Source organism: Acipenser ruthenus, chromosome 34 (assembly GCF_902713425.1).
Source record: "Acipenser ruthenus chromosome 34, fAciRut3.2 maternal haplotype, whole genome shotgun sequence".
Classification (NCBI taxonomy): Eukaryota; Metazoa; Chordata; class Actinopteri; order Acipenseriformes; family Acipenseridae; genus Acipenser; species Acipenser ruthenus.
This window is the reverse complement of record NC_081222.1, coordinates 7703029-7729978: the sequence shown is the minus strand read 5'-3', so window position 1 is coordinate 7729978 and position 26950 is coordinate 7703029. Positions and strand designations below refer to the sequence as shown.

Below are 26950 nucleotides of genomic sequence, written 5' to 3'. Positions count from 1 at the left end.
CACACCGTAGAGCCATCATCGAGAGGGCACTATCACTATTAGAAAACGATTTTTACCATTGTTTTCTTTTAAAAAAAAATCTTAAAACCTAGATTTACCTTGCAGTTGTACTGATTTGTTGGGTACCTTTCCACTGAGTAAAGATGTTATAAGAAAATAGTCCCGAAGATTTTTTTAAATAAAGAACAAGGGTGACATACATATAAACGTGAAAAACAATGAGTTTTTATTTAGTAAATTAATTATTTTTTTAATTAACTTGTTAGGGTTTTAAACCCCTATTTATAGTCAGGACATTGCCTGAGGAATGAATGGAGAAATTAATTACTGGACAGTCCATGTATGATGGAGTCTGAACTACCAATACAATCTCTCATTAAATACCACTCTAAAATGCCTCCTAACTCACCATGTTCCTACCTAAAGCCAAATCCTTTTTCTCCTGAATCTATATATGAATAGAGCAATATTACTGAACTGTCCGCATCTCACTTTGTTATTGTTGAAAGATGCCCTGTCTGTGACCCCAGTCGAGCTGACAGTCTGTGATTGGCTCTCTCTGCAGTTGCAGGTACAGGATTTGTTGCTTTCGTTGATGCAAAGTATTGATTGGCTAGTTTTGGTGGATGATAAAATTAATTTGGACCAATTGTGTCTTTGTTTTGTATTTGCTGTCCAATAGATGTGAACTACGCTAAAAAATACAGCAAGTCAAAAAAGAAAAAGCCAGCACTTGCGCAGATTGATTTTAAATTAGATTCATAGCTGGTTCTCAGACGTTCCAGAGGGCCTCTACCGTCTATTAGAAAACGATTGAGTGCGAACAACCAATCAGCTTCCAGATCTAGCTGGCTTCTATTTTGCATAGAACGTTGAAGTGCTTAACTTAATTAAATTTTAAATCAATCTGCACATATTTCTGACGCTGGTCTAGAGACAAGGGAAATCATGTCTGTGACAGGGCACAGTAATGAAGGCTCAATTCAAAGCTACTGGACAGCAAATCAACAGGAAAGACACGATTGGTCCACAATTCTGTCATCAGCTGGATCCAAACGACACCCTGCCCACAAACCAGCCAGTCAAACTGCCAACCCTGTTTCAGTTCTTTCCGCACCAGCCAATCCACTCCCTGCCAGCTTGAATGATGCCCCGCATCCAACAACAAGTTTCGAGTCTGACTCTATACTACATGTAAGAAATAACCCACGACAGGGTGTGCGGTAAGACAATTAACCCTGGGTGCATTGTGAGGCACAAGGCCGCAGGTCGAGTCCCTTCAACCACCCAGGAAGTGCGGAAATAATTGTCTTACCGCACACCTGGAGTGGGTTATTTCACTTAGAAAATGGCTACATTTTTTTTTTTTTAATTATACAAACTTTTAAGGAAAAAAAAAGAAATATATTATTTATCCTTCCACTGAGAAAAAATAATCTCTGAAGTCCTGTTTGATTGTAACATATATTTTGTACTTTTTTTTTATTTGCCATAAAAAATATATATATATATATATATATATATATATATATATATATATATATAATTTATAATTTGACTTTAAATTAATTACCTAATAATTAATAAGCTTCACCCCAGCAAAGCATCTTAAACTCTGGCACTGTTTGGTGTACGCTAGAGCCAATGGGAGTGAATTACCCAGCAACAAAGTTACGTAGAATATACAGGAAGGCAGGCACCTCACAGACACACAACTAAGCAAGGTTTTTTTGATAATTATTTCAAGTCTCTATTAAAAAAAATGAAACCTCAAAATGTTAATAAATCTTTAGAAACTATATAGATTTCTCCTTTTTTTTATAAAACGTTTACAAATTTGTTTTATAAAAGCAATAAGGCACTTGAGGGCATGGGTTGTGCTGGATATTGTCACTTCTTGCTTGGCTGCAGGCACTCGACTGCGTCTCGTGGCTAACAACACACCAAGAATTGACAATATCCAGCACAACTCTCGTGCCGTACTGCTTAATTTTACCACATATCTGGTGAACCTCTTATCCAATTGTCATGAAACTTGGTGTGGTAGAGTAGCGTTGCGGTCAAGTCTGGCCATTGTTTGTGCACTTTTATCAAATGACCAAAACAAACAAAAGGTTAAAACAAACCAAAGAGCACAGCTATCACTGCTAGACAAGGCACACAACCTGCTGCTCCCCAGCCTTCTCCCTGAACTAACCTCCCCAGAACAAAGGAGCTGGCTCTTATTTCAAAGCATGTGGCTGGGCTTCATTGATCCTCAATTAATCAATTAAGCCCCAGCCACATTCTGCACATGGATTTTGCAGAGATGAGATTTTTACCCCATCCCTGCCAAACTTAAATTCAAAATGATATAAACTTTATTTATACTCAAACATTATTTACATGGACAAGGCTTCTGCACTGTCACACTTGGTATTAACATCAGGGCCTGATTAAGTTAAACGGAGGCCCGGGGCTGTTATCATTTTGGGGGCCCTCTTTGCATATTCATTTGCTTCCCTTTACTGTTTTACTACCACCACACTCGATTAACATTAATGTCAAATTATATTCAGTCTTAGCTGATCCATATTTTTCCTGATTCAATGTTTGAATTAGCTCCAGTTTTGAAAATGAGCATTGGCCACAGCATTAGTTACTGGCAGTTTCAAATACAAAATGGGAAATGCAAACTGCAGACTCACACACAGGAATGGCATATTTTTGTATTATTATTATTATTATTATTATTATTATTCATTTATTCATTTATTTATTTATTTATTTATTTATTTATTTATTTATTTATTTATTGATTGTTTTTTGGGGGGCCAAATGAGGCAGGCTGTGTTTTAAGACAACCTAAAAACTTCATGGAAACCCGGTTTAAGAAAGCTGTACGATACATGAAGTCACGCAAGGCAAAATTGGCATAAACATAGCCTCCCGTATTTTAGTATGAATTAGTGTATTTGCATTTGGAACGAGAATTGCTCAGTCTAAAAGAAAACTACATGGAAACACACACAACCTGAAACTACTACCAAAACAGAGTGAGAAAAAGGTGAGACTTAGTTTTATTTTTCCGTGGAGATTGCCCCACTGTAATCCATATAAACCTAGGTCGTTTCCTCCTGTTGTTTTCTCTCCAATGTATTTTCCGAAGTACTGGTACCTTTACATACATTTGTTGGTACTGTATTAAAATAGCACAGTGTTGGTGTTTTGTTTCACTTATCTTCCTCACGACTGTGCTTGTTGTGTTTCTGCTTTTCAGTGTCACACTCATACTTCCCAGGTGCTGCTTTGTCAGACATTTACAGGTTCTGAGAGAGGCTAGTTATTCACGTAGGCAAGAATGGAAGAGACGAAAAGAAACTAAGTATGTAAATAATAACACGTAAATAGCATTCTGTGGTGTTGGAATGTTGTGCACAAATAAAAGATGTGGAAACAGAATATATGTGCATCCTCAATGAAATCACTGCTAACACTTACCAGCCAACGTTTCACATTAACGGTACGTTTAAATAAACAATGACCTTTTATTGTAACATTCTTGTATAAATGACATCTTCAAGGGTCCCAGAGTGGCTCACCAAAACAATCAGAGAAGCACAGTCACTATCCTTCACTGGGGATTCCAGAGGGAGCATCGCATTGGCTCTAGAGCTCCTGCAGATTAAAACCAGCAGGGACTCTCCTCATTGCGCTACAGCGCACCCTACTGGCCAGGTGCCTGGTGAGCTCAAACTGACACCTGCAGGGCTGGCCTTTGTCCTCCAGAGGCTGGTAGCTCGCTGACATCTGCTCTCAAGTTCCTGGGTGTAAAGAGGCATAACCTTCAGTTCTCCTGAGCTGTTGTGGAGAATTACTGTGGTATGGCAACTTTAGTGACTATTATGCAAGAAAACCTGCTTGCATCGATGTTTCTTTTGCAGCTACGTTTTGTAGCTGCTCAACCTGAGCAGCCACTGGAAGATCGGTGTGGCAAGAATCCACCACTGATTGAGTGTGAATCCATGGATGTTGCTGAAGAACTTGCATGTTGTGTTAAGAGATTCTAGATCGGTACAGAAACCTGAGTAGAATTGCATTTAAACAATCAGGATATTTGTGATACCCTAGTTTACCCACAAAGTTCAGTTCTGTATATGGAGTCAGGGTAGGTGCTTTGCCAATTTTTCAAACTTCGTTTCTTGTTTTTTCAAAATACAGGTACATTCAAGCTTACCCTTACTTTGTATATATCTATTTCCCTTTACTTTGATTATTTTCTTTAGGCTCATATATGCAATTTTAACATTCAAATGATTAAATATCCCGCCTTAGAAAATGTAATCAAACTCTCTGGATAGGCGTGGCAGTTTCAATGTTGCTTGGTCTGATGTAATGTCACAGTGATCACATGTAAATTGACCCCTTAGTGATCAGGTAGGCGTGCACAAAACTCTACCATACCATGCAGATTACTGACGCACACCTGACTTTGGTGCGAGGGCCTTCTACAGCACTTCTAAAATAACCAGAGAGCAGAACAAGAGGGCATAAATGGAAGCAGAGTATGTAAATGTAAGCCTGTGTGGTACTATAAAAGGATGTTATTGCAGGGTCAGTAAAAGCAAAAAAACCTGCAATTGTTTTAATTACAAAGATTTACATATTCCTAAAGGCATCAAACATAACTACTATATTTTAATGCACTTTAGCTTTTATGAAGCTCTTAAACAAACAGAGGAAACTGAATGGCCATTTCTGGAGGATCAGGAAAACAACTTAAACACATGTTAATATATGGAGTTACATTCTCACCAATTTACAATGCCCAGTTATGTTTCCTCACAGCAGCAATACCCCACAGCAGCTCAGGAGAACTAAAGGTTGAGTGGCCGTCCTCCGATCCCACGACCAAACCAGCTTCCTCTTTGACACCCAGGAATGAGAGTGGTTGTCTGCAAGCTACTTGCCTCTGCAGGACAAAAACCAGCCCTGCAGGTGTCCTACTGAGCTAACTAGGCGCCTGGCGAGTAGGGTCTGCTGTAGAGTGTGAATAGAAACTCCCTTCCGGTTTTACCTCCCTAACCCGCAGGAGTGCTAGAGCCAATGCAACGCTCCCTCTGACATCCCCACAGAAGACCGGTGTCTTCGCACAGTCAGCATGTGAAGCTGTGCTCACCTGACTGTATGACTGACCCAGCACACCACATGGCAGTGCTTTTACCAGGTGGGCCACTCGGGGACCTAAAATCCTACTCTTAAGAAGACACAAATCTGGTTTCTGTCTGAAGTGTTTTCTAGTTGAAATAGTCATACTGGTTTCCTCTAATTTCACTGTTTTCTCTTCAGGGCTGGTGTTTCCCTTGGCCCATGGATACCATGGAAGATCTCTATGGATTGGCCTTATCCTTGGCAAGTACAAATGTCCCTTAAAGCTCTCCTTGATTTAGGGGAGTTCTGTAAAGTGCATCAAGCTAACAAAACAAATCTTGCAAGGATTCAAATAAGAGGTGCTCGAGTCCAGATAAATTGCTTAAAAGAAATTCCATTAAAAAAATACACTTTTCCTTTAACATATTTTATAGGTGGAAGTGATTGTCTATCGTTGTGTAGTTCGTTTAAAAAAAAATATTTATACCCCTGTCTTGTCTGCATTGCGTGCAGTGGACCAGAAACATAGTTGATTCCCTGTGGGGGATTCACATCCCCATTAACAGAGTGTGGCAATGTGCCCTGCCCCTGTGTGCATTTCTGTGTTATATGTTGCGTGTGGTGTGTTAATGTTGGTGTATTGTAGTTGCTGCAATGGGTGTGTGTAGCACAAGTTATTTAAAATGTATAATTGTATTTAGGCACGGGGATTGCACTTCACTTCACGTGCATTTATTATTATTATTATTATTATTATTTATTTCTTAGCAGACGCCCTTATCCAGGGCGACTTACAATTGTTACAAGATATCATATTATACATTATTTCACATTATACAGATATCACATTATTTTTACATACAATTCCCCATTTATACAGTTGGGTTTTTACTGGAGCAATCTAGGTAAAGTACCTTGCTCAAGGGTACAACAGCAGTGTCCCCCACTGGGGATTGAACCCACAACCCTCCGGTCAAGAGTCCAGAGTACTAACCACTACTCCACACTGCTGCCCTGCCCTGAAAGCAGACAGCACACTAGACTAACAAATGCATGTCTTTTTATACATACTGTATTCTGTTCGAAGCATTTAAAGTATTTAATAATATATAAGCACGGGGTTGCACAGATTTAGTTCACGTGCTGGGATTCAAGTGAATAATTAATTGGTAATTGAATCCCAGCACAATTGTATATACAGATGCACGTTTCATTCACTCGAGTTGTGTGTTCGGTGAGTGGAGAACAGGTGTGGAGAAGGAGAAAATAAAAAGTAAAGTAAATATAAGCTGCTTAGGCTCACCGTGTCTGTTGTCTGTTTACTGTTTTGTCATTTTGTTCGTCTATTTATTTTGGCCCAAAGTGCCGTGTTCTGTTTTGTTCAACCTTTTATTTTTGTTTGTTTAATAAACGTACTGAGCGCAGTCATTGCGTCTCAGTTTCACTCATTAGTACTGCCTGTCTGTGTGTTCCTTTCTGGCCTGGCGTCACCCCTAGAGCTAGCCTGTCACACAGAGCTATAGGGAGTTGTCTATATTCAAAAATCTGGAGTATCTGTGGGTGTACAGTATGGAGATTCAAAGAGGAAATTACTGATTTCTGCAACATAGTGGTATTTATGTCATTCCTGCAATAACAAAAAGATTTTGAAAATAATTACTTTAATTAAATATATTTATAGCCTAGTTTTACTGTGTTTATTTTTATTTTTATTTTTGCAAAAAGTGAAACATTTACAAAGACTTAACATTAACTAACTGCAAACATTTGAAGTGATACAGAAACCATCAAAACAAAAAACTGAGAATGATATCAAACCCGTGAACAAGGCACTGGAACCGCAAATCGTACAGCTCTGAAAGCAGACAGCACACTAGACTAACAAATGCATGTCTTTTTATACATACTGTATTCTGTTCGAAGCAAGACACTGACGTACCAACAGATCACTGCAGACTGCGGAAGGACACGACATAGCCCTGATTTAAACTGAAAAAAAGAAATGAAAAAATACATAAAAGCAATTCAGTAGAAGTGTTGTATAAGTCTAATATGCTATGGTCCAACTGAAAATATGGAATTTATTTTTACGCATTATCCTGACCTCATCGACCCTGCTTGTGGCTCCTCCACTAAAGGTGAAGAGGCCAATGCATTGGGTGGGGGTGGGGAGTAGGTCGTTCAACAAAAGTAGGATGAAGGGGATGTGATGATGGATGAGCAGGATCCAGCAGAGGGCTTCGAGGGAGTCAAAATCTTAGGCTGCTGTGACAGCCAAAAGCAAGCTGGTTAGCGAAAAGAATTGACCCCTGGGTGGCAAAGAGATATTGGTCCCTCCAGGAGACAGCGAAGAGAGGCAGAGTGAACAGTGGATTGGTATACCTTGAATTGATTGGAGAACTTGCTTTGTTCAGCTCGGAACCTCTGCCGGCTGCATTGCTGAAAGGGAAGTGAGAAGAGGCCTGGTCCTTGCAGATGAGGGAGTAGAAGCACTGCTGGAGGAGTCCCCTGCCGAGTTAGCCGGAGATGCCTATTGAGGAGGTGTCTATTAGGAGCAAGCTTGTATGGAAGGTATAGCACGCTGTGCCGCAGATCTGGAAAGACTGGATAATGGAGCTCAATGACTGGGAATAGGAGGAAGCGACATCCGCCTTACCTAAAGACAATCCCAACAATGAAAAATAAACATATGTCTTCTCAAAGCAGATCCTGGGTAACAGAAGAGACTGTGAAGAATCGTCGAGGTTGATAGAATTAATAGACATGGATCCTGAGGCTCCAATTATGTTGTGTTGCGGAGGTAGGCCGTGGAGAAAGGACCAGTTCTTCAAGCTGTAGCAAGAATGTATGAGACTGTTCTGTAGGAGCGTGGGGGTGGGGGAAGAGAAGCAGGTTCTAATAAATGTGCATCAGATTCCAAGGAGTCATTCATGGTGGAGGAGGCTAAATATCTGCTGTGATTTTTTTTTTTCAACCTTTTTCATTTCTTTCTACCCCCATGGCAAAGAGGAGATGAATTGATTTATTTAGCTAATAATAATATGAAGGCGCAGTTAGAAAATACACAGATTTTGTAGATTCATACCCTGGGCAGCTGCAATGGAGTCACAGGGAGTAGGAGCAGAAACAGACCAGGTCCTGTAGGGGACGGAGCGTGGAGGAATGCCGGATGGAGCGTGTTTGTGTTCCTTGGGCTGGACTTCCGGTGGCTGGTTTCCATGTTGTGCTGGAGGAGGAGGGGGAAGACAACGGTGATGATGGAGTGGCAGAGAAGAAACAGAGAATTCCGATGGCTTCCCGTTGGGATTTCAAGGCCATATTTAAAATGCTTAGCAGGGATTGTTGGTGGGCCAGTCTTTGACAGAAAGTCAGTCCGTATTGTAGAGGGAAGCAGCTCAGAGAGGAAACCCTCTAGAGGCTGGTTTAGATAAAGGCCGCTCCTGGAAGATTCAATACCCTGGACAGCTGAGATGATGCTGCCAATTGAAGTGAAGGGGCTGTGAATGAAAGTCGTGGATCCAGAACCGAGTGGTTTTTTAAAAAGTTACGAGGAGTGGATTATTCCACAGCTTTTTCCTGGGCTACTTTGCTGGAGGGATGATACCGGCATCAGAAATTTCAAATTCATGTCAGAGGGTGATGCAGGTATCAATTGATTCATATATTTGTCTAGAGTTTTAGTATGGTAAATTAAATAATACGGTTTATGATAGCGATTTTGGATTTGTTCAATTTATTGTCTAAATTGTATTAAAGTTGAAGCTAGGGTCTGTTCATGGAGCATAACGAAAAGCCAAGACAAAACTAAAAAGCAGGACAGAGAATAAGGACCTGACCTGGGTTTAAATAGATCAAATAAATTAATAGATATGTTTGCGCCTGATGGTTACAATGTTGATTTCTTCCATGCAAAATAAAACAGTATTGTCTGGATAGTTACTCTTCATACTGTAATATTAACTATGTTTAACATGTTGCAACAGATTTTTTCCTCCTGAGGCAGCTGTTCCTACCATTTTGTCTCTTGTATTCTCACATAGCTGCTGGTGTATATAGGGAACTGTGATCAGGTGGCTTGCAGTGGTGACGTCAGACCAGAAACACAGACTCAGGAAGTAGCGGGGCAAAGCTGAAGCACAACGGCGCTCAGCGTTTTATTAAATAATAACACAACAAAAGATTTAAACAAACACAAACACACTAAACAAAAAGGTGCTTTGGCCAAACAAACAGAAATAAACAAATAAGTATTGTGCTGGTGTAAAAACCAGCACGCTTAGTTGTTGTTTATGTTTTAATCTCTCTCCTTGCTCGCTCTCCCGTACACTCCTCTGTACACTCCTCCCGAGGGTAGAGAGCTGCAGGTTTATATACAGGTGACCATCTCCCAATTTAGCAACAATTAATCAATGAATTAACTCGGGCGATGGTCACCGTCTGCACGAGTTTAATAAGGATGCGTGACTGTCAGCTAGTTAAATAATCAGTAGCTGATCAGTCACGCATCCTCTCGAGGTTTTAAAAAGATAAAACAATAACAAATAATATCGGCTTTTGCCGTCATGCTTCAATAAGCTCAAAGGCTTAACCTCTCATCAGCCGTCAGTCGAGTGTCATTTCAAGACCTAAATCAGTGTGTAAAAAAGAAAGCATGTAGCTTAACAATAACTTACACTGTACAGGAAACAGGAAAGGCAAAGCAAATCTAAAACAGATTGAAAGGCACCCAGCATTCTTAAAAGTCATTTATGAGTTGCAAAACCATTTTGTTTCAGTTCCACAGTACTTTAAATACAGTAGGACATATAGTAGAATGTATTACAATGCCTGTTCTACTCTAAATTGTTAGGGTGAGCTATGGGGATATGCCTACAAAATTTGTGTCTGACAAAGGCACTACATAGCTGTCATTAGTACTAATTTCTCTCTCCTCTCTCTCTACAGCAACATCATCTACCAATGATTTAACTGCATCTACAAATTTCACTACTCCAGCAGTTACCACTACTCTTCCTACCACTCCCATTGGTCCAGCTACCACAACTCTGGCTCCCACTGCTACCCTTCCACTTTCCACTAATGCAACTCTCGTTCCCACTAATGCAACTTCTGGAGAAGGAGCGCCAATGGCTCCCACTGAGAAAGCGGTGACAACTCCAGCTCCCACTGCTACCCTTCCACTTTCCACTAATGCAACTCCCGTTCCCACTAATGCAACTTCTGGGGAAGGATTAACAATGGCTCCCACTGAGACAGCGGTGACAACTCCAGCTCCCACTGCTACCCTTCCACTTTCCACTAATGCAACTCTCGTTCCCACTATGGCAACTTCTGGAGAAGGAGCGCCAATAGCTACCACTGAGACAGCGGCGACAACTCCAGCTCCCACATCTACAACTGCAGCAGGGCCCCTGACGACTCCTCCAACCACAACTCCAGCTCCCACATCTACAACTGCAGCAGGGCCCCTGACGACTCCTCCAACCACAACTCCAGCTCCCACATCTACAACTGCAGCAGGGCCCCTGACGACTCCTCCAACCACAACTCCAGCTCCCACATCTACAACTGCAGCAGGGCCCCTGACGACTCCTCCAACCACAACTCCAGCTCCCACATCTACAACTGCAGCAGGGCCCCTGACGACTCCTCCAACCACAACTCCAGCTCCCACATCTACAACTGCAGCAGGGCCCCTGACGACTCCTCCAACCACAACTCCAGCTCCCACATCTACAACTGCAGCAGGGCCCCTGACGACTCCTCCAACCACAACTCCAGCTCCCACATCTACAACTGCAGCAGGGCCCCTGACGACTCCTCCAACCACAACTCCAGCTACCACATCTACAACTGCAATTCACATTAAAGCTAATGCTACTACTCAAGGTAAGTGCTTCAAAACTTGTCAGATGTGATGTCACCATCGGAATAAAAATCTCATATTCAAAACCTAATTTCCATTTCTGCGAGTCTATTTTAAATAAAGAAAATATATGCAGCACTAATTATTTGAAACTACTTACATTAGTAATAAATTGACTGCTCACATTTTACCAACAGAAAATACACAACACAATTAAGCAGCAAGGAATATCCAAAAAACAAAAAAAGTCCAACAGGGTACTAGATATATACAATAGTTTGAGTCTCCTTCAACTTTGGTGTTAGCAACAATAGTCTGCAAACTTCAAATAAATTACTTAAGATGCTGGAAGAGAATATTCAGATTCAGAAGTTCAGATTTTACAACCGCTTATTAAATTCACTGCATAACATTATAAAAAAAAAATGTAATAATATTTTAAAAGTAAGCACTGAAACGATAGGCTACTCCCCGAAAACGAAGCATCACAACATTTTCCACAGTGGGTCCAGTACGTCATTCACAGTAGGTGTAGCCACTCTTCAGCTGAGCGGTGACTTTGCAACCAAGTAGCACGTAACTTGTGGGATCCCATTCTGTAAGTGGGAGTCAAGGCAGTCTTAAAAACATAAGTGCAGATACCCGATTGGTTAGGATTCTTGAGCGTGTTGGAGATATTATTAGGTTCATGTGGCTAAATCCGCGCTCACGTTCTGCAGAGCTGCATGGAATTAGTTTTGATTCAGCAAAGGTTGCAATTCTTGTGGAACTTATTGCCCAACTTCGTCGACATAATCTCTGTATGCGTTTATCACAGTAGTAGATGGCAATTTAAACCACTTGCAGAGAGAAGTTACTTCTAATTCTCCATACCCTGGAGGCATATGAGCTGGCCAGTATTCAGAGTTAAGAACTCACATCTGTTCGATTAGAGAAGCATAGCTGGATTGAGCCTGAGATGCCGTGAACATCCGTTGTTTCAGATTATTAATGAGCCTTGTAAGAAATTGCTGACGATTTAATGTTGATAATCTTGTTGTTACTAGTTAGCAAAACAGTTCCAAATTTTCCTTCTGCAATTGCAATTTCAGTCCATCCAAAAAGCATATGCTGCGATGGATCAGTTTGTCTGCGTAAACAATTGTTGTGGTACGTTTCTGTAAACATTCTGAGAGCAAGGCAAGTTCATTCAGTGTGTCGCACATGAGATAAAAATCCAGAAGGATCTGCTTTGAAGACAGACCTTGTTAGGTTTTTCTGTCTGACACTGACCTTGTTCCATCTTTTCATAGCAAAATTAAAGTGAGCACACAATGCTTCCTAGTTACGCCACACCGCTGACACAGTTCGAAATGAACTTGCTACCCATCTTGTGCTTAAAACACGACCAATCTTTGAAATTTGCAGTTCTAGTTCGGAAGTGCACTCTGCAAGTTGCCATTGATTTTGAGGAGATCTACTATAAAATGAATAAAGTTTGTCCATAAATGAATAAAAATGGTTCACTCCACCAACTTCTGAGACCGAGTCACCCACCGCCAGGTCTAACCTATGGTTTAAACAGTGCCAAACAATAATATTTGGGTACTGCTCCAAAAGTCTGAGAGCAACGCCTGATTTGTCACCAAGCATAACACTGGCACCATCGCTAGTGAAGGCCACAAGGTGTTTCAGATACGAGTCGTCAAAACCGTGTTTAGCTAGATATTCAAGTAGATGTTTAACAATTGTGTCAGCTTTTTGATCTGGAAGTTCAATGAGATCTAAAAACATGAAATGTGGTTCAAGTCTTTTTTTTATCACTTTCACATTTAAGGTACACAGTTGTGCTGTTTTGCTACTAAGGCTGGTTGACTCATTGTGGTTAAGTGGGTGGTGCAGGAGTAATGCAGGGCATGATAAAACCAGACAAAGAGAGTTATAATCCAGTTGGAAAGGAATTTTATTGTATCCAGGTCTAGTGACCAAATAATAAGACCCCGACAATACACAACAATGTGTATTGCACAGCATAAATAACAATGGGTTGCAGTCCCAAACAATAAAAACAGATATCCGCTCCACAATAATACGGTCACCAGTCCTGGGTGCGTGCAGCAGTGCTCGTGGTGGGTGATACAGTTTATTAGTGACAATCGTGCAGTGCTGTTCCGGCTTCGTGCTGGCCCTTGGCGACAGCTCCAGAATCGTGTCAGCCGTCTAGTAATTTACAAAACAAGGCAATTACAGACAAACAAACAAAACACTCACGAAACGTTATTTCTCACGGGGTCTCTCACAGTCCTTTACAGGTTTAACTCTTTGCAGTCCTATGTCGGACCTGGTCCGACATCGCAATTTTCCCTTTCCGGTCCAATGTCGGACCCTGTCCGACATCATCAAAAAGACGTAAAAAACAGATCTCTAGTCGTTTTTTTCTCCGGAAAAAGCCGAGAAAACCATTCAATGGCCGAGTGAGACCGATAGGAGCTGAAAAAAAAGGGGGCGTATCTCACCAATACAGATAGCCCCGGCACCACAGAGATAACACGGACATAAACAAACAAGATAGCTGCTTCTGCATCCAGCACTCAAAGAATATCAGACATTTGCAGAGTTTTTTTTAGATGTTATAATAATAAAATAATGACTTGGATCGCATTATTGAGGAGTTTGGTGATAAAACGAGTGATCAGGAGATGATTTATCGGTATGCACGACTATGAAGAGGTATGTGAAAAATACAGCAAACAAGGGGTGGGGCGGGGCTGGACATGCAGTACTGAGTGTCCTGTTGATATGCAGTGCCTTTTAAACCTGTTTTACTGTGAAAAAAAATTGGACCTGACACGCCTGAGACGCGCTGAATAAATGGACCGCAAAGGGTTAAAGCTCAAACCAAAATGAAGGAACAGATTGCGATTCTCCGACCCCTTGTATGCCGTCACACATGACACCTTGGTAAACGAGTGCAAATGCCTCTCCAATCATTTCCCTTCCGGGTTAATGCGTTATTGCAACAGAGTCTCGCCCCCTTCCAGGCTGGCCAACTTCCCTGAAACCCTGGGAAAGAACTGTAGACCAGCCCGTCCGGAGAACTCTGTTCTCGCTGCTTAGCGTCCTCACAGGTCGGGAGGGAGATTTACATCCAAGAATCATTGTATTTCTGGTAACACTCATCTATAAGTATTGAAAGCTTGGATGTGTTTACAAATTTTCCTCCTCATCTGGAATGCAGCCCAAATCCTATATCAACCCAATTTTTCGTTTTCTAGCTCCAGCAAACCAAAGTGATCTGAAAAAGGTCAGTCGTTTTGAGCCAAGTAATATGCTGAGCAGAAAATTGCACAAGTAGCCTGTTTCCTCCTCCACATTTCTTGGGAGGGGGTGGGGGGTGGGGGATGGGGGGATGGGGGGATGGGGGGAGGGGTGGGGGGGTGAGTGTTTATGCTGTGATTTTTGTACTGGTTTGAAATGTGGTAGTGAAGGCTAATGCCCAGCCTACATGTAGTTATTCTTTTATTTAAACCTTTTATTTTGGCCCTCGTGCTGTGTTTAATTTATTTCTGTTTTTGTGTTTGTTTTGGTTATAAACGTGCACACCAGTGCTTAAACTGCAGCTTTCTGTCTCTGAGTCTCTCATGCCGGTAACAGCTTGGGCTGTGATGCTACCCTGTCACAATCCCACCTCAGCCACTGACTCATTGTGTGACCCTGAGCAAGTCACTTAACCTCCTTGTGCTCCGTCTTTCGTGTGAGAGTAGTTGTAAGTTACTGTGCAGCTGATGCATAGTTCACACACCCTAGTCTCTGTAAGTCGCCTTGGATAAAGGCATCTGCTAAACAAACAAATAATAATAATACATACAAAACGACTGAAACACTGGTACTGTATATGTTAAGCTACCTAACCTTAATTGGGGAGACACCTGGTTACTTGCGTAATTTACTGGAGCTCTCTTCTTCGTTGTACAAGTTATCTGAGGTGGCTTTTGCCATAGAGTCGACTCATTACTGACTAACCTGCACCTGCCAAGCTGCTGGTGAGTTTTATGTTTTCTGATTGATTTGTGTTTTTTATTCCTTATTTATTGTGGTATATGTTGTTTGCTGTGGTGTTGTGACTTAGTGCCAGGTCGTCATTGTAAATGAGAATTTGTTCTCAATTGACTCATCTGGATAAATAAAGGATTTGACTGATTGATTGCCTGATTGAGATGTGACTAGCAACACAATGGATTGCATTTGAAAATGTAGGCTATTGAATATAGGCTATTGAGGCTGCACAGTCAGCACAGTGCTATACTTTGCCACCCTCTGAAGCATATTATATGTGCTACAAGCAAAGGGCAGTACAGGATTAAGATTACCTAACACTGCCAGGGGATGATGGTTTTACTTGGCCACTGAAAGCGTTGCCTGCTATTCATTATCACAATTAGTTTGAACATTTTGTATTTGTATTTTTTAAATAGACATTGAGTGCCCAAGCTGCGGTACCGATACAACATGGACCAAAACGAATGGAAGATGTGGCTGCTCCTGCAGACCTGGCTTCCAGCCCACCACACTTGCATGGATTGAAGGCCAGACGCAGTGCACAGGTACAGTATGTCAACAGGCGTTTCACAGACGTCTAAACCAACCAACCCTTTCAAAACCCAGAGACAGACAGTATAGTTACTGCAAAGAAATATTATTATTATTATTTGTTTATTTAGCAGACGCCTTTATCCAAGGCGACTTACAGAGACTAGGGTGTGTGAACTATGCATCAGCTGCAGAGTCACTTACAATTACGTCTCGCCCAAAAGACGGAGCACAAGGAGGTTAAGTGACTTGCTCAGGGTCACACAATGAGTCAGTGGCTGAGGTGGGATTTGAACCGGGGACCTTCTGGTTACAAGCCCTTTTCTTTAACCACTGGACCACACAGACTCCTTATGGCATAATATGGCATAACCACAGGGGCGCCTAACTTTGTTTAAAACCCACAAAATTGAACAGGTGTTTCAACATAAAATATATACTATTTACTAACTGAGCATTTATTAAGTACAAACACAAGTAGCACCAAAACGGCAAAACCAGCTCCAGTGGCATATCTGCATAATGCTGTACGGCACCTATAATTACAACATGCAGCTTATTAAAGAGAAGTACGAAACAAACAATAACATGTACAAAATGTTATAATATGGCTTGTTTATTGATAGATATATTGGCATATGTATGTCAAGTTTTAAACGAGACTTTTGGAAAGTAAACACTCTCTATAGCAGTGCAATGTGGTGCTGATAGGTTGAAACAATACAAACCCGCCCTCACATGGCAATGCTTAGTGCTAATTGGTTGAAACACTAAATCCCAGCCTTCACACAGCAATGCCAATTGGTTGAAAGAGCTAATTCATGACTTTGCAGGCAGGGCAGATCAACCATACACTGCTCATACATTAACAAGAAAGAGTACAGCTGTGTGTTCTCCTACTTCCCGCATCCTTAGGCACCAAAATAAATAAATAAATGAATGAAAAAAATGGATGCGCCAAGTATGTAAATTACCTGCCCCCGACCTAAGAGATTTCAGTATATCATAATGAGCTACATTGGTAAATACTGAGTCGTCCTTTTTATAAATCAGCATTATTTTGACTGTAAAAAATGTAGTTCAGGTACATAATATACCTAAATGTTTATTATTAAACGAAGATGAGCTTAAATTATTAGTACGTACACACATTTTTATATGAAATCTGAAAATTAATCCCTTTTTCATATAACCAATTTGGGTTAACTGAATCCCTGTTCTGATTTAAAAGAAGAGATTGTAAGATCTGGTCACTTTGTGTCCAAAACCATTTGACAATACCTACTTTTACTTAACTACCTAAATCCCCATCCCTACCTGAGATTCTTCTGCCTCATGTTGAGGCACCTGCTCTTCTCCACTGCTACTGACTTGGGCTGCAAAGTATTTCAGCAGACTCATTTAGACAGAAATTAATAGCATTGGACTACCTACTATGCTGGTCTGCAAGCATTATAACTATCTGAAATTTGTTATTGTTATGTTATTAAGCGGCAGACCTCCAGTGATGCTAAACCTTTTGTTTTTCAACCTATGTAAATAGCAACAAACTGAAATAGCTTAAATATATACAGTACACAAGGTGAAAGTAGCATGATTCACGACAGCTCCATAGCACTACAGTACTTTCATAACAGCGACTGTCAACAACAGATACACCTGAACAAAAATATACATGTTATATATTTATGAAGCAATTCTGTGCATTTTTGCAAACTTTAAGTACGTGATTAATATTAACAAACATAAACAAGTGTTTTCCCCAATGAAAAGATAATGACATAACAATTCAGAAGGCTGACAGTTGCGTGTATTGTACAAACGCCGAGCAGTGTTTTAAACGAGGCTAAATAAATCAGAAAAAATCAATTTCAACAACAGATTAGAGACATGCAAACAATATTCATTCAGTCTTTTGCACAATGCATAATAACTTGTTTATGATATGAAAATGGACAACCAAATAATTGTAAACAATCAGTTACTTTTTTTATTTCAACATTTTTGTAATAATTTATGGACATAATGTACCGTAAATGTTTATTATTAAATGAATGGGAGTTTAAATTATTAGCAAGTACACAAGTTTCGATATAAAGGCTGAACTTTTTCACTAAAGTAAAATTAGGCTTATATGATTTTTAAATGCCACTTGCTATATTTACTACTACTTAATCTAAGTTAAATAAATAAATAAATAAATAAATAAATAAATAAATAAAAATAAAAAAAAGATTTTAGTGGGAATTGAACTTGAACTCTTTCATGGCCCTGCGGCAACATAAACCTGCTAACTTCTGATTTCATTTTTAATAACGGTCTGATACTCTCTCTTCCTTTTTTCAGAGTTTTTGGTAGTAATAAATAAAAAACATCTCTCTTGACCACCGTTCCCGCCATTACCTTAATAAATAACGTTTTTTTTGTTTGTTTGTTTGTTTTTTTGTAATTGTTAGCTGTGGGGGAATTGATTGTCAGTGTTTATAAATTTGGTCCATTGTCTAAACACCTTTCAATTTTTAGATTTTATTTTAAACCTTTTTTTAAAACAAAAACAGTGTTAAACATAGTATAATGTGTATATAATGAACAAAAAAAGTGGAGGGGCAAAATATACAGACGTGCTCAAATTTGTTGGTACCCTTACAGCTCATTGAAATAATGCTTCATTCCTCCTGAAAAGTGATGAAATTAAAAGCTATTTGATCATGTATACTTGCATGCCTTTGGTATGTCATAGAATAAAGCAAAGAAGCTGTGAAAAGAGATGAATTATTGCTTATTCTACAAAGATATTCTAAAATGGCCTGGACACATTTGTTGGTACCCCTTAGAAAAGATAATAAATAATTGGATTATAGTGATATTTCAAACTAATTCGTTTCTTTAATTAGTATCACACATGTCTCCAATCTTGTAATCAGTCATTCAGCCTATTTAAATGGAGAAAAGTAGTCACTGTGCTGTTTGGTATCATTGTGTGCACCACACTGAACATGGACCAGAGAAAGCAAAGGAGAGAGTTGTCTGAGGAGATCAGAAAGAAAATAATAGACAAGCATGGTAAAGGTAAAGGCTACAAGACCATCTCCAAGCAGCTTGATGTTCCTGTGACAACAGTTGCAAATATTATTAAGAAGTTTAAGGTCCATGGAACTGTAGCCAACCTCCCTGGGCGCGGCCGCAAGAGGAAAATCGACCCCAGATTGAACAGAAGGATAGTGCGAATGGTAGAAAAAGAACCAAGGATAACTGCCAAAGAGATACAAGCTGAACTCCAAGGTGAAGGTACGTCAGTTTCTGATCGCACCATCCCTCGCTTTTTGAGAGAAAGTAGGCTCCATGGAAGAAGACCCAGGAGGACTCCACTTTTGAAAGAAAAACATAAAAAAGCCAGACTGGAATTTGCTAAAATGCATATTGACAAGCCACAATCCTTCTGGGAGAATGTCCTTTGGACGGATGAGTCAAAACTGGAGCTTTTTGGCAAGTCACATCAGCTCTATGTTCACAGACGAAAAAATGAAGCTTTCAAAGAAAAGAACACCATACCTACAGTGAAACATGGAGGAGGCTCGGTTATGTTTTGCGGCTGCTTTGCTGCGCCTGGCACAGGGTGCCTTGAATCTGTGCAGGGCACAATGAAATCTCAAGACTATCACGGCATTCTGGAGCGAAACGTACTGCCCAGTGTCAGAAAGCTCTGTCTCAGTCGCAGGTCATGGCTCCTCCAACAGGATAATGACCCAAAACACACAGCTAAAAGCACCCAAGAATGGATAAGAACAAAACATTGGACTATTCTGAAGTGGCCTTCTATGAGTCCTGATCTGAATCCTATCAAACATCTATGGAAAGAGCTGAAACTTGCAGTCTGGAGAAGGCACCCATCAAACCTGAGACAGCTGGAGCAGTTTGCTCAGGAAGAGTGGGCCAAACTACCTGTTAACAGGTGCAGAAGTCTCATTGAGAGCTACAGAAAACATTTGATTGCAGTGATTGCCTCTAAAGGTTGTGCAACAAAATATTAGGTTAGCGGTCCCATCATTTTTGTCCATGCCATTTTCATTTGTTTTATTATTTACAATATTATGTTGAATAAAAAATCAAAAGCAAAGTCTGATTTCTGTTAAATATGGAATAAACAATGGTGGATGCCAATTACTTTTGTCAGTTTCAAGTTATTTCAGAGAAAATTGTGCATTCTTCGTTTTTTGTGGAGGGGTACCAACAAATTTGAGCACGTCTGTATAGATTGCCCTCCCCCCATATTTAAAGGGGGTGGGCACGTGCCCCTTCTGCCCCATGGGTTAGGCACCTATGCATAACCACATACAATATTCCACAAAGTTCATGCATTGTGTGGCTACATTTGTTTCTATTTTACGTGAAAAAGGAATTGCTAATTAAATATTAGTATTGCAACTTTTTGGCTTTGTATCAGTGCAGTGTGTGATAAGGGTGATTTTGAAAATACTCAACATGTCGTCCTAAATCACAAAACTTTAAAAACTGTATTTTAAGAGCTATCTTAAACACCATGATTAATTAAATAGTTTGCGGTTCACAAAACCTTGAGAGGGTTTGTTAGTTTAACCTAACAGTGTTTCTAAACACTCTTCAATAAAAACAGAAACATAAATAAGTTAATAGGGCTTATATACCCATTTGCTAAAACTCCTAAACAAGCTAAATGCACATTTAACAAACATGATTAACTGCAGCACTGAATACTGACAAATGCCTGTACTGCACTTTGCATCCAGGTCTTAAGGACCCCACTGATTCTTTGTTCTAGGGTATATAAATTCAGTTCCTGCTTATTAACCCCTGGGATTACACTGTAAACCCTGTAAACACTGTAAGTCAAGTTTACAAAAAAAAATTGAGTAAACTCATTGCCTTAATACAATTAATTTTTTGTTACGACAACTTTCGCTGGGGCTGACTAAACTCATAACATGTATATTCATGTAACTTAATCCACTAAGAAGCAGTGTGGTCCAGTGGTTAAAGTCCAGGTCTTATAACCAGAAGGTCACCAGTTCAAATCCCACCTCTGCCACTGTGTGACCCTGAGCAAGTCACTTCACCTCCTTGTGCTCCATCCTGTGGATGAGATGTTAAATCAATGTCCTATTGTAAGTGACTCTGCATATAATGCACAGTTCACAGCCTACCTCTGTAAAGCGCTTTGTGATGGGGGTCCCCTATGAAAGGCGCTATATAAAAATAAAGATATTATTTGAGTTAGTTTACTTAATAGTCAAGTTAGTTTGAACATTTTTATTTCATTTAGACAATAAAAAGTTAGCAGAGGCAACAGAATGTGCAATCAACAAGCTATTTTATTAGCCGCCAGTGCAGCCCTTCTGCTTATGTGCTTATGGCAGCATTTACAAGGGCTGGAACCAGGCAGTTGCAGAGATGAAGACAGAGGGAGAAGGGAGGGAGGTCACACACAACACAAGGAGAACACATGTAAGGGAGCAGGTGGCGGCGCAAGAGACAAGCAAACACAACACACATGTGCAACCGCACATACACAAAACTACAACACAATAAACAACAAACAATTCCAAAAATAAATTGTACAAGTCCTGCAAGGGCTGATGGGAATCTAGTCCCCTGATTCTACTTAAACCATTTACGTTTGAACAACTAAAGTAAATTTGAATGTTCAATTAACTTAAAATGTTATGAATAAAATTTGAATCAAGTTAATGTAACTTGATTTAATTTATTTAGAAGGACTTTGGGGTTTACAGTGTAGTCTGGTTGCTCTGCGTTGGACTCTCTCTTTTACTAATGTTGTGCCCAGAACTGAACACAGTATTCTAAAGGTCTGTTCACACAAGCAACTTTTGTTGCTGGCAACAAGAGGGAGACTGGTGTTGCATGCTGTGCTGCCTTGTGTGTCCAGGACAGTCAACATGCTGGCAACAAGCCCACAACGTGTTGCCCAGTTTAGGACTCACTACCAGTCAATCATATTTCATAATAGTGCCTCATGCTTAAAAAAAAAAAAAAAAGAGCAATACGATTAACTGTTGATTTATTTAATTTTTTTGACAAAAAAAATGCTTTTTATGGCATCCAAAGCACTAGGACTATTTCAAAAGAGACATTAAAGAAGCCACCCTTCAAAAGTTATACCAGGAATTGGGGGAGCTGTTCTCTGGTATGTTAAATCTTAAATTGATTTGTGCTTTTGAATATAGGTAGACCAAATCCATATTTGATCATCCGGGTATTTACTGAAATCAATTCCGTATTTGATCACCTGGGTATTTACTGAAATCAATTCCGTATTTGATCACCTGGGTATTTATTGAAATGACACTTTTATATTTAGACTAGTGTCAGTAACTTCTTTATCTAAGCTTGTCAGTATTGCCAGAGGACATGTTAAGTTTTTGCCAGGATGTTGGCACCTTGTCGACAGCAGGCTTGTCTCTCATGTGACCACAGTATTTACAAGACAATAGGTGTGCAATAAATTTCAGTCGAATGACCGTCGTCAAAAGTTGCTTGTGTGACCGGGCCTATAGTGCGGTCTCACCAGTGCATCGTACAACCTCATCATAACCTCTTCTGATTTGTACTCTTCACTATATAACCAAGCATCCTTTTTGTAAATAAAGGTTTGGAATAATTTGGAACACATCTGTATGTCACCTCACCTCACCTTTCCATTACACTAAATTGCAATGGACCAAAAGATCCACAAGTTCTAACCTTCTTTCTGCATCTCCATCTCTTTTCAGACATATTGAGTCAACTAGGCAATGTGAAATGCCCAGATTTACTGCATACAGTAAGTGACCAACTTTAAAACTGTTAGGAAAACTACACATCGGAGTAAAAATTGGAACTTGCCAAGGTGGTTTTGTTCCAAATATGCGGAATAACAATAACCATTAATTAGCTAAAATACGCTAGTTACATTTTAACTACATGTGTGCATCAGGGGCATCATTTAAGGGGAGGGGGAGGGGGAGGGGGAGGGGGAGTGAAAAGTTAAAAGGCTTAAAGGAAAGTGTTCATGCTTCGGGACATCGAAAGCGCAGCGACTAGCCTGACAATGCAACGCTGTTGAATGAAACATTATCTTTTCTTTCTTGCTAAAAGCTGCAATGCTACTGTGTTTTAAAATTGTTCTGCCTAAAAAAAGTCATAGCAACAGCCCAGAGGCCTCGATGCCAGAGGGGGGCCCCACACACATACAGAAATAAAAAATGCCAGCTATGCTACTCAAGCAGCCTTTAGGACTAGAAACGTTTTGTTTTCACTCAACTAAACTGTATGCGTGCAGTGCAGTGAAACTTTTCAGATCTCCCCCCTTTTCTTGTAAAGCCGAAAGCCATTGGCTGAGCTCGACATACATTATTCAAATGTGCCAATTAAAGACATCCTATAATTTACTTTCCAACAATCAAGACTTTCATTTGACAAGCATTTTGATGAGCCTCACTATCATAACGTCTATTATTATAGAGGATGGAAGGTGCCCACTTGAAAACCCCAGAGATGTACCCTACTTAGCTCAATCCAGACGGTTGTCATGCTGATGCGCTGGGGAGGCCGCACTTTGGTTGATCCCCGGAGCCAGCATCGCAGCCGTTGTGTGTGCTGATGCGCCAGGGAGGCAAAATAAGCTGATCCCTGGAGCCAGCATTACACTTCAGCCATTAACACCAGACAGAAGGATATCTACATCATCATATGGAAGGAAACGTAAATGGATGGAGACGCATATGGATCACATTAGTTTACTGTAAAGCTACGTCTTAGTTGGTGCTTATCTTGGCGAGAGCCGAGTTCAAATCAGCATGAAGTTTTAACATCTACTCTCGTGTAATGGAAATCATAACACCTAAACGCCTACTATAATACGATTTTAAACCATCAAAAATGAAACCTGCCGAACCTCTGGAACCTCCAAATAAAAAGAAACTCAAATCTGGATGTCAAAAACGGAAGGAAAAGACTACAAAATAAATAAAAAAATAAAAACAACTGCAGTAAGAACAGTGTCAAATCTTCCAAAATATATATTTCTGTAAAGTTTGTGTTCTGTTTTCTGGTAATTGTGTACTAAGTAAGCTACAGTAAAAACAAAAGAAGGTCCACTGGAGGTCCATTGCCTGAGGCCCACAAAGACCTGGTGCCGGCCCTGATAATACCCAGTGCCATTTTAACTCATTAAGAAGTTACTCAGTCAAAGAGGTGAATGAAAAGCTAAACTCGCACACCCAGTAGTTTTTATTCTTTTTTTGAGCTGGTACAACTCTAAAAGGGTACTTGCTATTACATAGTAGTCATCACTCTTCCAGTAACAACTGCAAGCAATGAGCATCTGTTTTATGTTTGGTTAAAACCTATTTACAAAATTCCATGACCAATCCTTGTCTGAGTGATCTGCTTGTAATGGCAAATTCAAAATCACTGGTAAAGAAAACTTGATTTTAATGTCCTGGTTGATATCTTTACTAAGATGGACCAGTCACAGCGCAAACATACTGCAATTTGCATTTTCGTATACAGTATACTAATATACTAATTTAAATATTTGTTGCATCATCTTAGTGAGATCTTTAGCATTGCGAGAGGCAGTTTAATCCCAACAGATTCTATAGTAGGGCCCCCACCATTTCACCCCAAAATAAAAATGTGTTTCTATCAAAAAGCTTTTCATAATCATACAGTGGCCCCTCGCTAAACCGGACATGCTTGTCCAACATAAGGAGGTGTTGGGTTTTAAAAAAATTATTAAATGCAATCGCACACATTCATTTATAGTGATCAATGTATTTTAAATGTAGAAATCATTGTGCTGAAATAACACTAATATGTTTTGGGTAGACGATGTAAAATGTTAGGTTACTGATGTAAGCCTGGTTCCCTGAAAGAGAAGACAACCAACCAATATTTTTGGGATATGCCTGCCACAGGTCAGGTTTGCGCAACATTTTATGTCAGAGCTGCCGATAGGCCCCTCCAGGAAATGACGTCCTCGGTCCCGCCTCCCGAGAGAATAAATAGTCACTACACGGAGGTCACTTCCTCTTTTGCATCGAACCCGCGAAGCAACCGATGCGACCTCGCAGGTTGGTGGTTGTATTCTCTTTCAGGGAACCAGGGTTACATCCGTAACGTAATGTTCCCTTTCAATTTGAATACAACACCAACCAATACTTTTGGGAAGAAGTGTACCAAAGCCATTGTGAGGGAGCATGAGCGGAGACATCAGACGAGGGACTAGTGTTTGTGGTGCGAGCGTGCAACCTCAAGGACCCTTGTGCCCAATGAAGGCATAGAGGGATCTACCACATTAAGTTGGTAGTATCTGGTGAAAGTATGTGGAGTAGCCCAGCTAGCTGCAGTAAATATATCAGCCAATGAGGCTCCTCTAAAGAGGGCCCATGAAGTAACCACTCCTCAGGTAGAGTGCGTGGCCACCTGCCCAGGTGGGAGTAGGCCGGCATTAGTATACGCAATCGAAACTGTGTCCACAATCAGTGAGACAGCCGCTGCTTCGAGAGGGCTTGACCCAGGGTCCTTGCACCATAACAGACATAGAGCTGGTCTGACTGAAGCAGAGCTCTCATTCTGTTAACATAGCTTCTCAATGCCCGAACCGGGCAGAGGGAGTTTAGTCTCCGATCCCCCACCGAAGAAAACAGATGGGGATGGAAAGCCTCTAGTTCCACTGATTGATTCAAGTTGAAAGCTGTAACCACCTTAGGGAGGAAAGTAGGGTTCGTTCGTAATGACACCCTGTTTCCATCATCCCAAACACGCATACAGGAGCTGTGCACCAACAGAGCCTGGAGCTCACTGACCCGCTTAGCAGAGGGGATGGCAAACAAAAAGGCTGTCTTCATAGAGATGCTTCAACTCTGTGGAATGCATAGGCTCAAACGGGGCCTAGTGAGAGCCTCCAAAACCACATCTAGACTCCACTGGGGGAGGGTGTCCTTTGAGAAAACGTGTCGCCAAGACATGAGCGCCTCGGGACACTAAGCCTATGGGGACATGGCATGCAGATATGGCTGTCAAGTACACTTTCAGTGTAGAGGGGGATTTACCCTCCTCTAGCAGTTCTTGCAGGAATTGTAAAATGACCACTATCCGGCAAGAGATAGGGTCATGACTCCTGGTCAGACACCAATCCTGAAAATACCTCCATTTGTATGCGTACAACGACCTTGTGGAGAAGGCCTTCGTGTTTTGCAGTGTACTAACGACTGCATCTGAGAGCCCTAAGGCGGACAGACGGTCCCGTTCTGGGGCCAGACCCGTAGCTGGAGTCTGCCCGTAGTTGGAGTCTGCCAGAGAGTGCCTTTCACCTGACTGAGGAGATCCAGGCATAGTGGGATCTCCCAGGGCTGGCCTTGCAGTAGCTGGCAAAGGTTTGAAAACCAGATTCTCCTGGGCCATCTGGGGGTCACCATTAGAACTGTTGCCTTCTCTCTCCGGACCTTCTCTAAGATGGCCTGGGAGCAATGGTATTGGCGGGAATGTGTACAAGAGTTTCCTGGACCACTCGTGTGCTAGGGTGTCGATGCCTAATGAACCGCCACAGTGGTGGTGGAGGGAGAATCATAGGGAGCAGTCAGTCATCTCTGCCGTGACAAAGAGATCAACCCTTGCCTTCCCGAAACGTTCCCATATGCGCTCTACCACTTGAGGGTGGAGTCGCCATTCTGACGGGTGAGGACCCTCCCTACAGACGAGGTCCTTCGCCCAATTCACCACTCCGGGAAGGTGAACAGCCCGGAGCGATAGCACGTTCTGTTGTGCCCAGGTTATAGCAGGAAGGCTATGTGATGCAACCCCAGGGACCGAAGTCCTCCCTAGCGGTTGATGTACGCCACTACCGACATGTTGTCTGTCCGGACAAGAACATGTCTCCGGTAGAAATTGCTGGAGAGCAAGGTGAACTGCTTGCAGCTCCAGCGCATTTATATACAGGGATGTCCAGCAGCCCTTCCAGGATCAGTGGACTCCTCTGCCTTCCCAGACTTCACCCCAACCTGAGCTGGATGCCTCTGTCATCACCACCTGATGGCTGCGGATCACCCCCATGCTTACATGTGTGTGCATGTGGGAGTCTTGCCATCAGACCCAGCAATTTCTGATACAACACCACAGGCACTATCAATCCCTGTTGGAACAGGGATAGACACTTCTGAATGGCGGCCAGTCTGACATGTAGGCTCGCATTGTAAGGGAGTCCAGCCGGAGTCCCAAGTAAACCATACTTTGCACCGGGATTAATTGGCTCTTGGCATCATTGAGGGTGAGACCCAGCTCCGTCATGATTGTCATGTGGGCCACTGCTCCTTCCTGCGACTGGAAGCAGACCAACCAGACGTCCAG

At 41.2% G+C, this 26950-nt stretch overlaps 1 protein-coding gene across 1 annotated transcript in view; it reads left to right on the top strand.

Moving 5' to 3' along the window:
• Positions 1 to 10079: 10079 nt before the first annotated feature.
• The window catches only part of LOC131704990 (adhesion G protein-coupled receptor E3-like), a 37842-nt gene continuing 20971 nt past the window's right edge, over positions 10080 to 26950 (top strand). Inside the window, exons 1-3 of the mRNA XM_059006808.1 lie at positions 10080 to 11019; positions 15451 to 15579; positions 22333 to 22382. Coding sequence (XP_058862791.1) covers positions 10257 to 11019; positions 15451 to 15579; positions 22333 to 22382 — 942 coding nt within the window. The 5' untranslated portion in view covers positions 10080 to 10256. The remainder of the gene's footprint in view (positions 11020 to 15450; positions 15580 to 22332; positions 22383 to 26950) is intronic.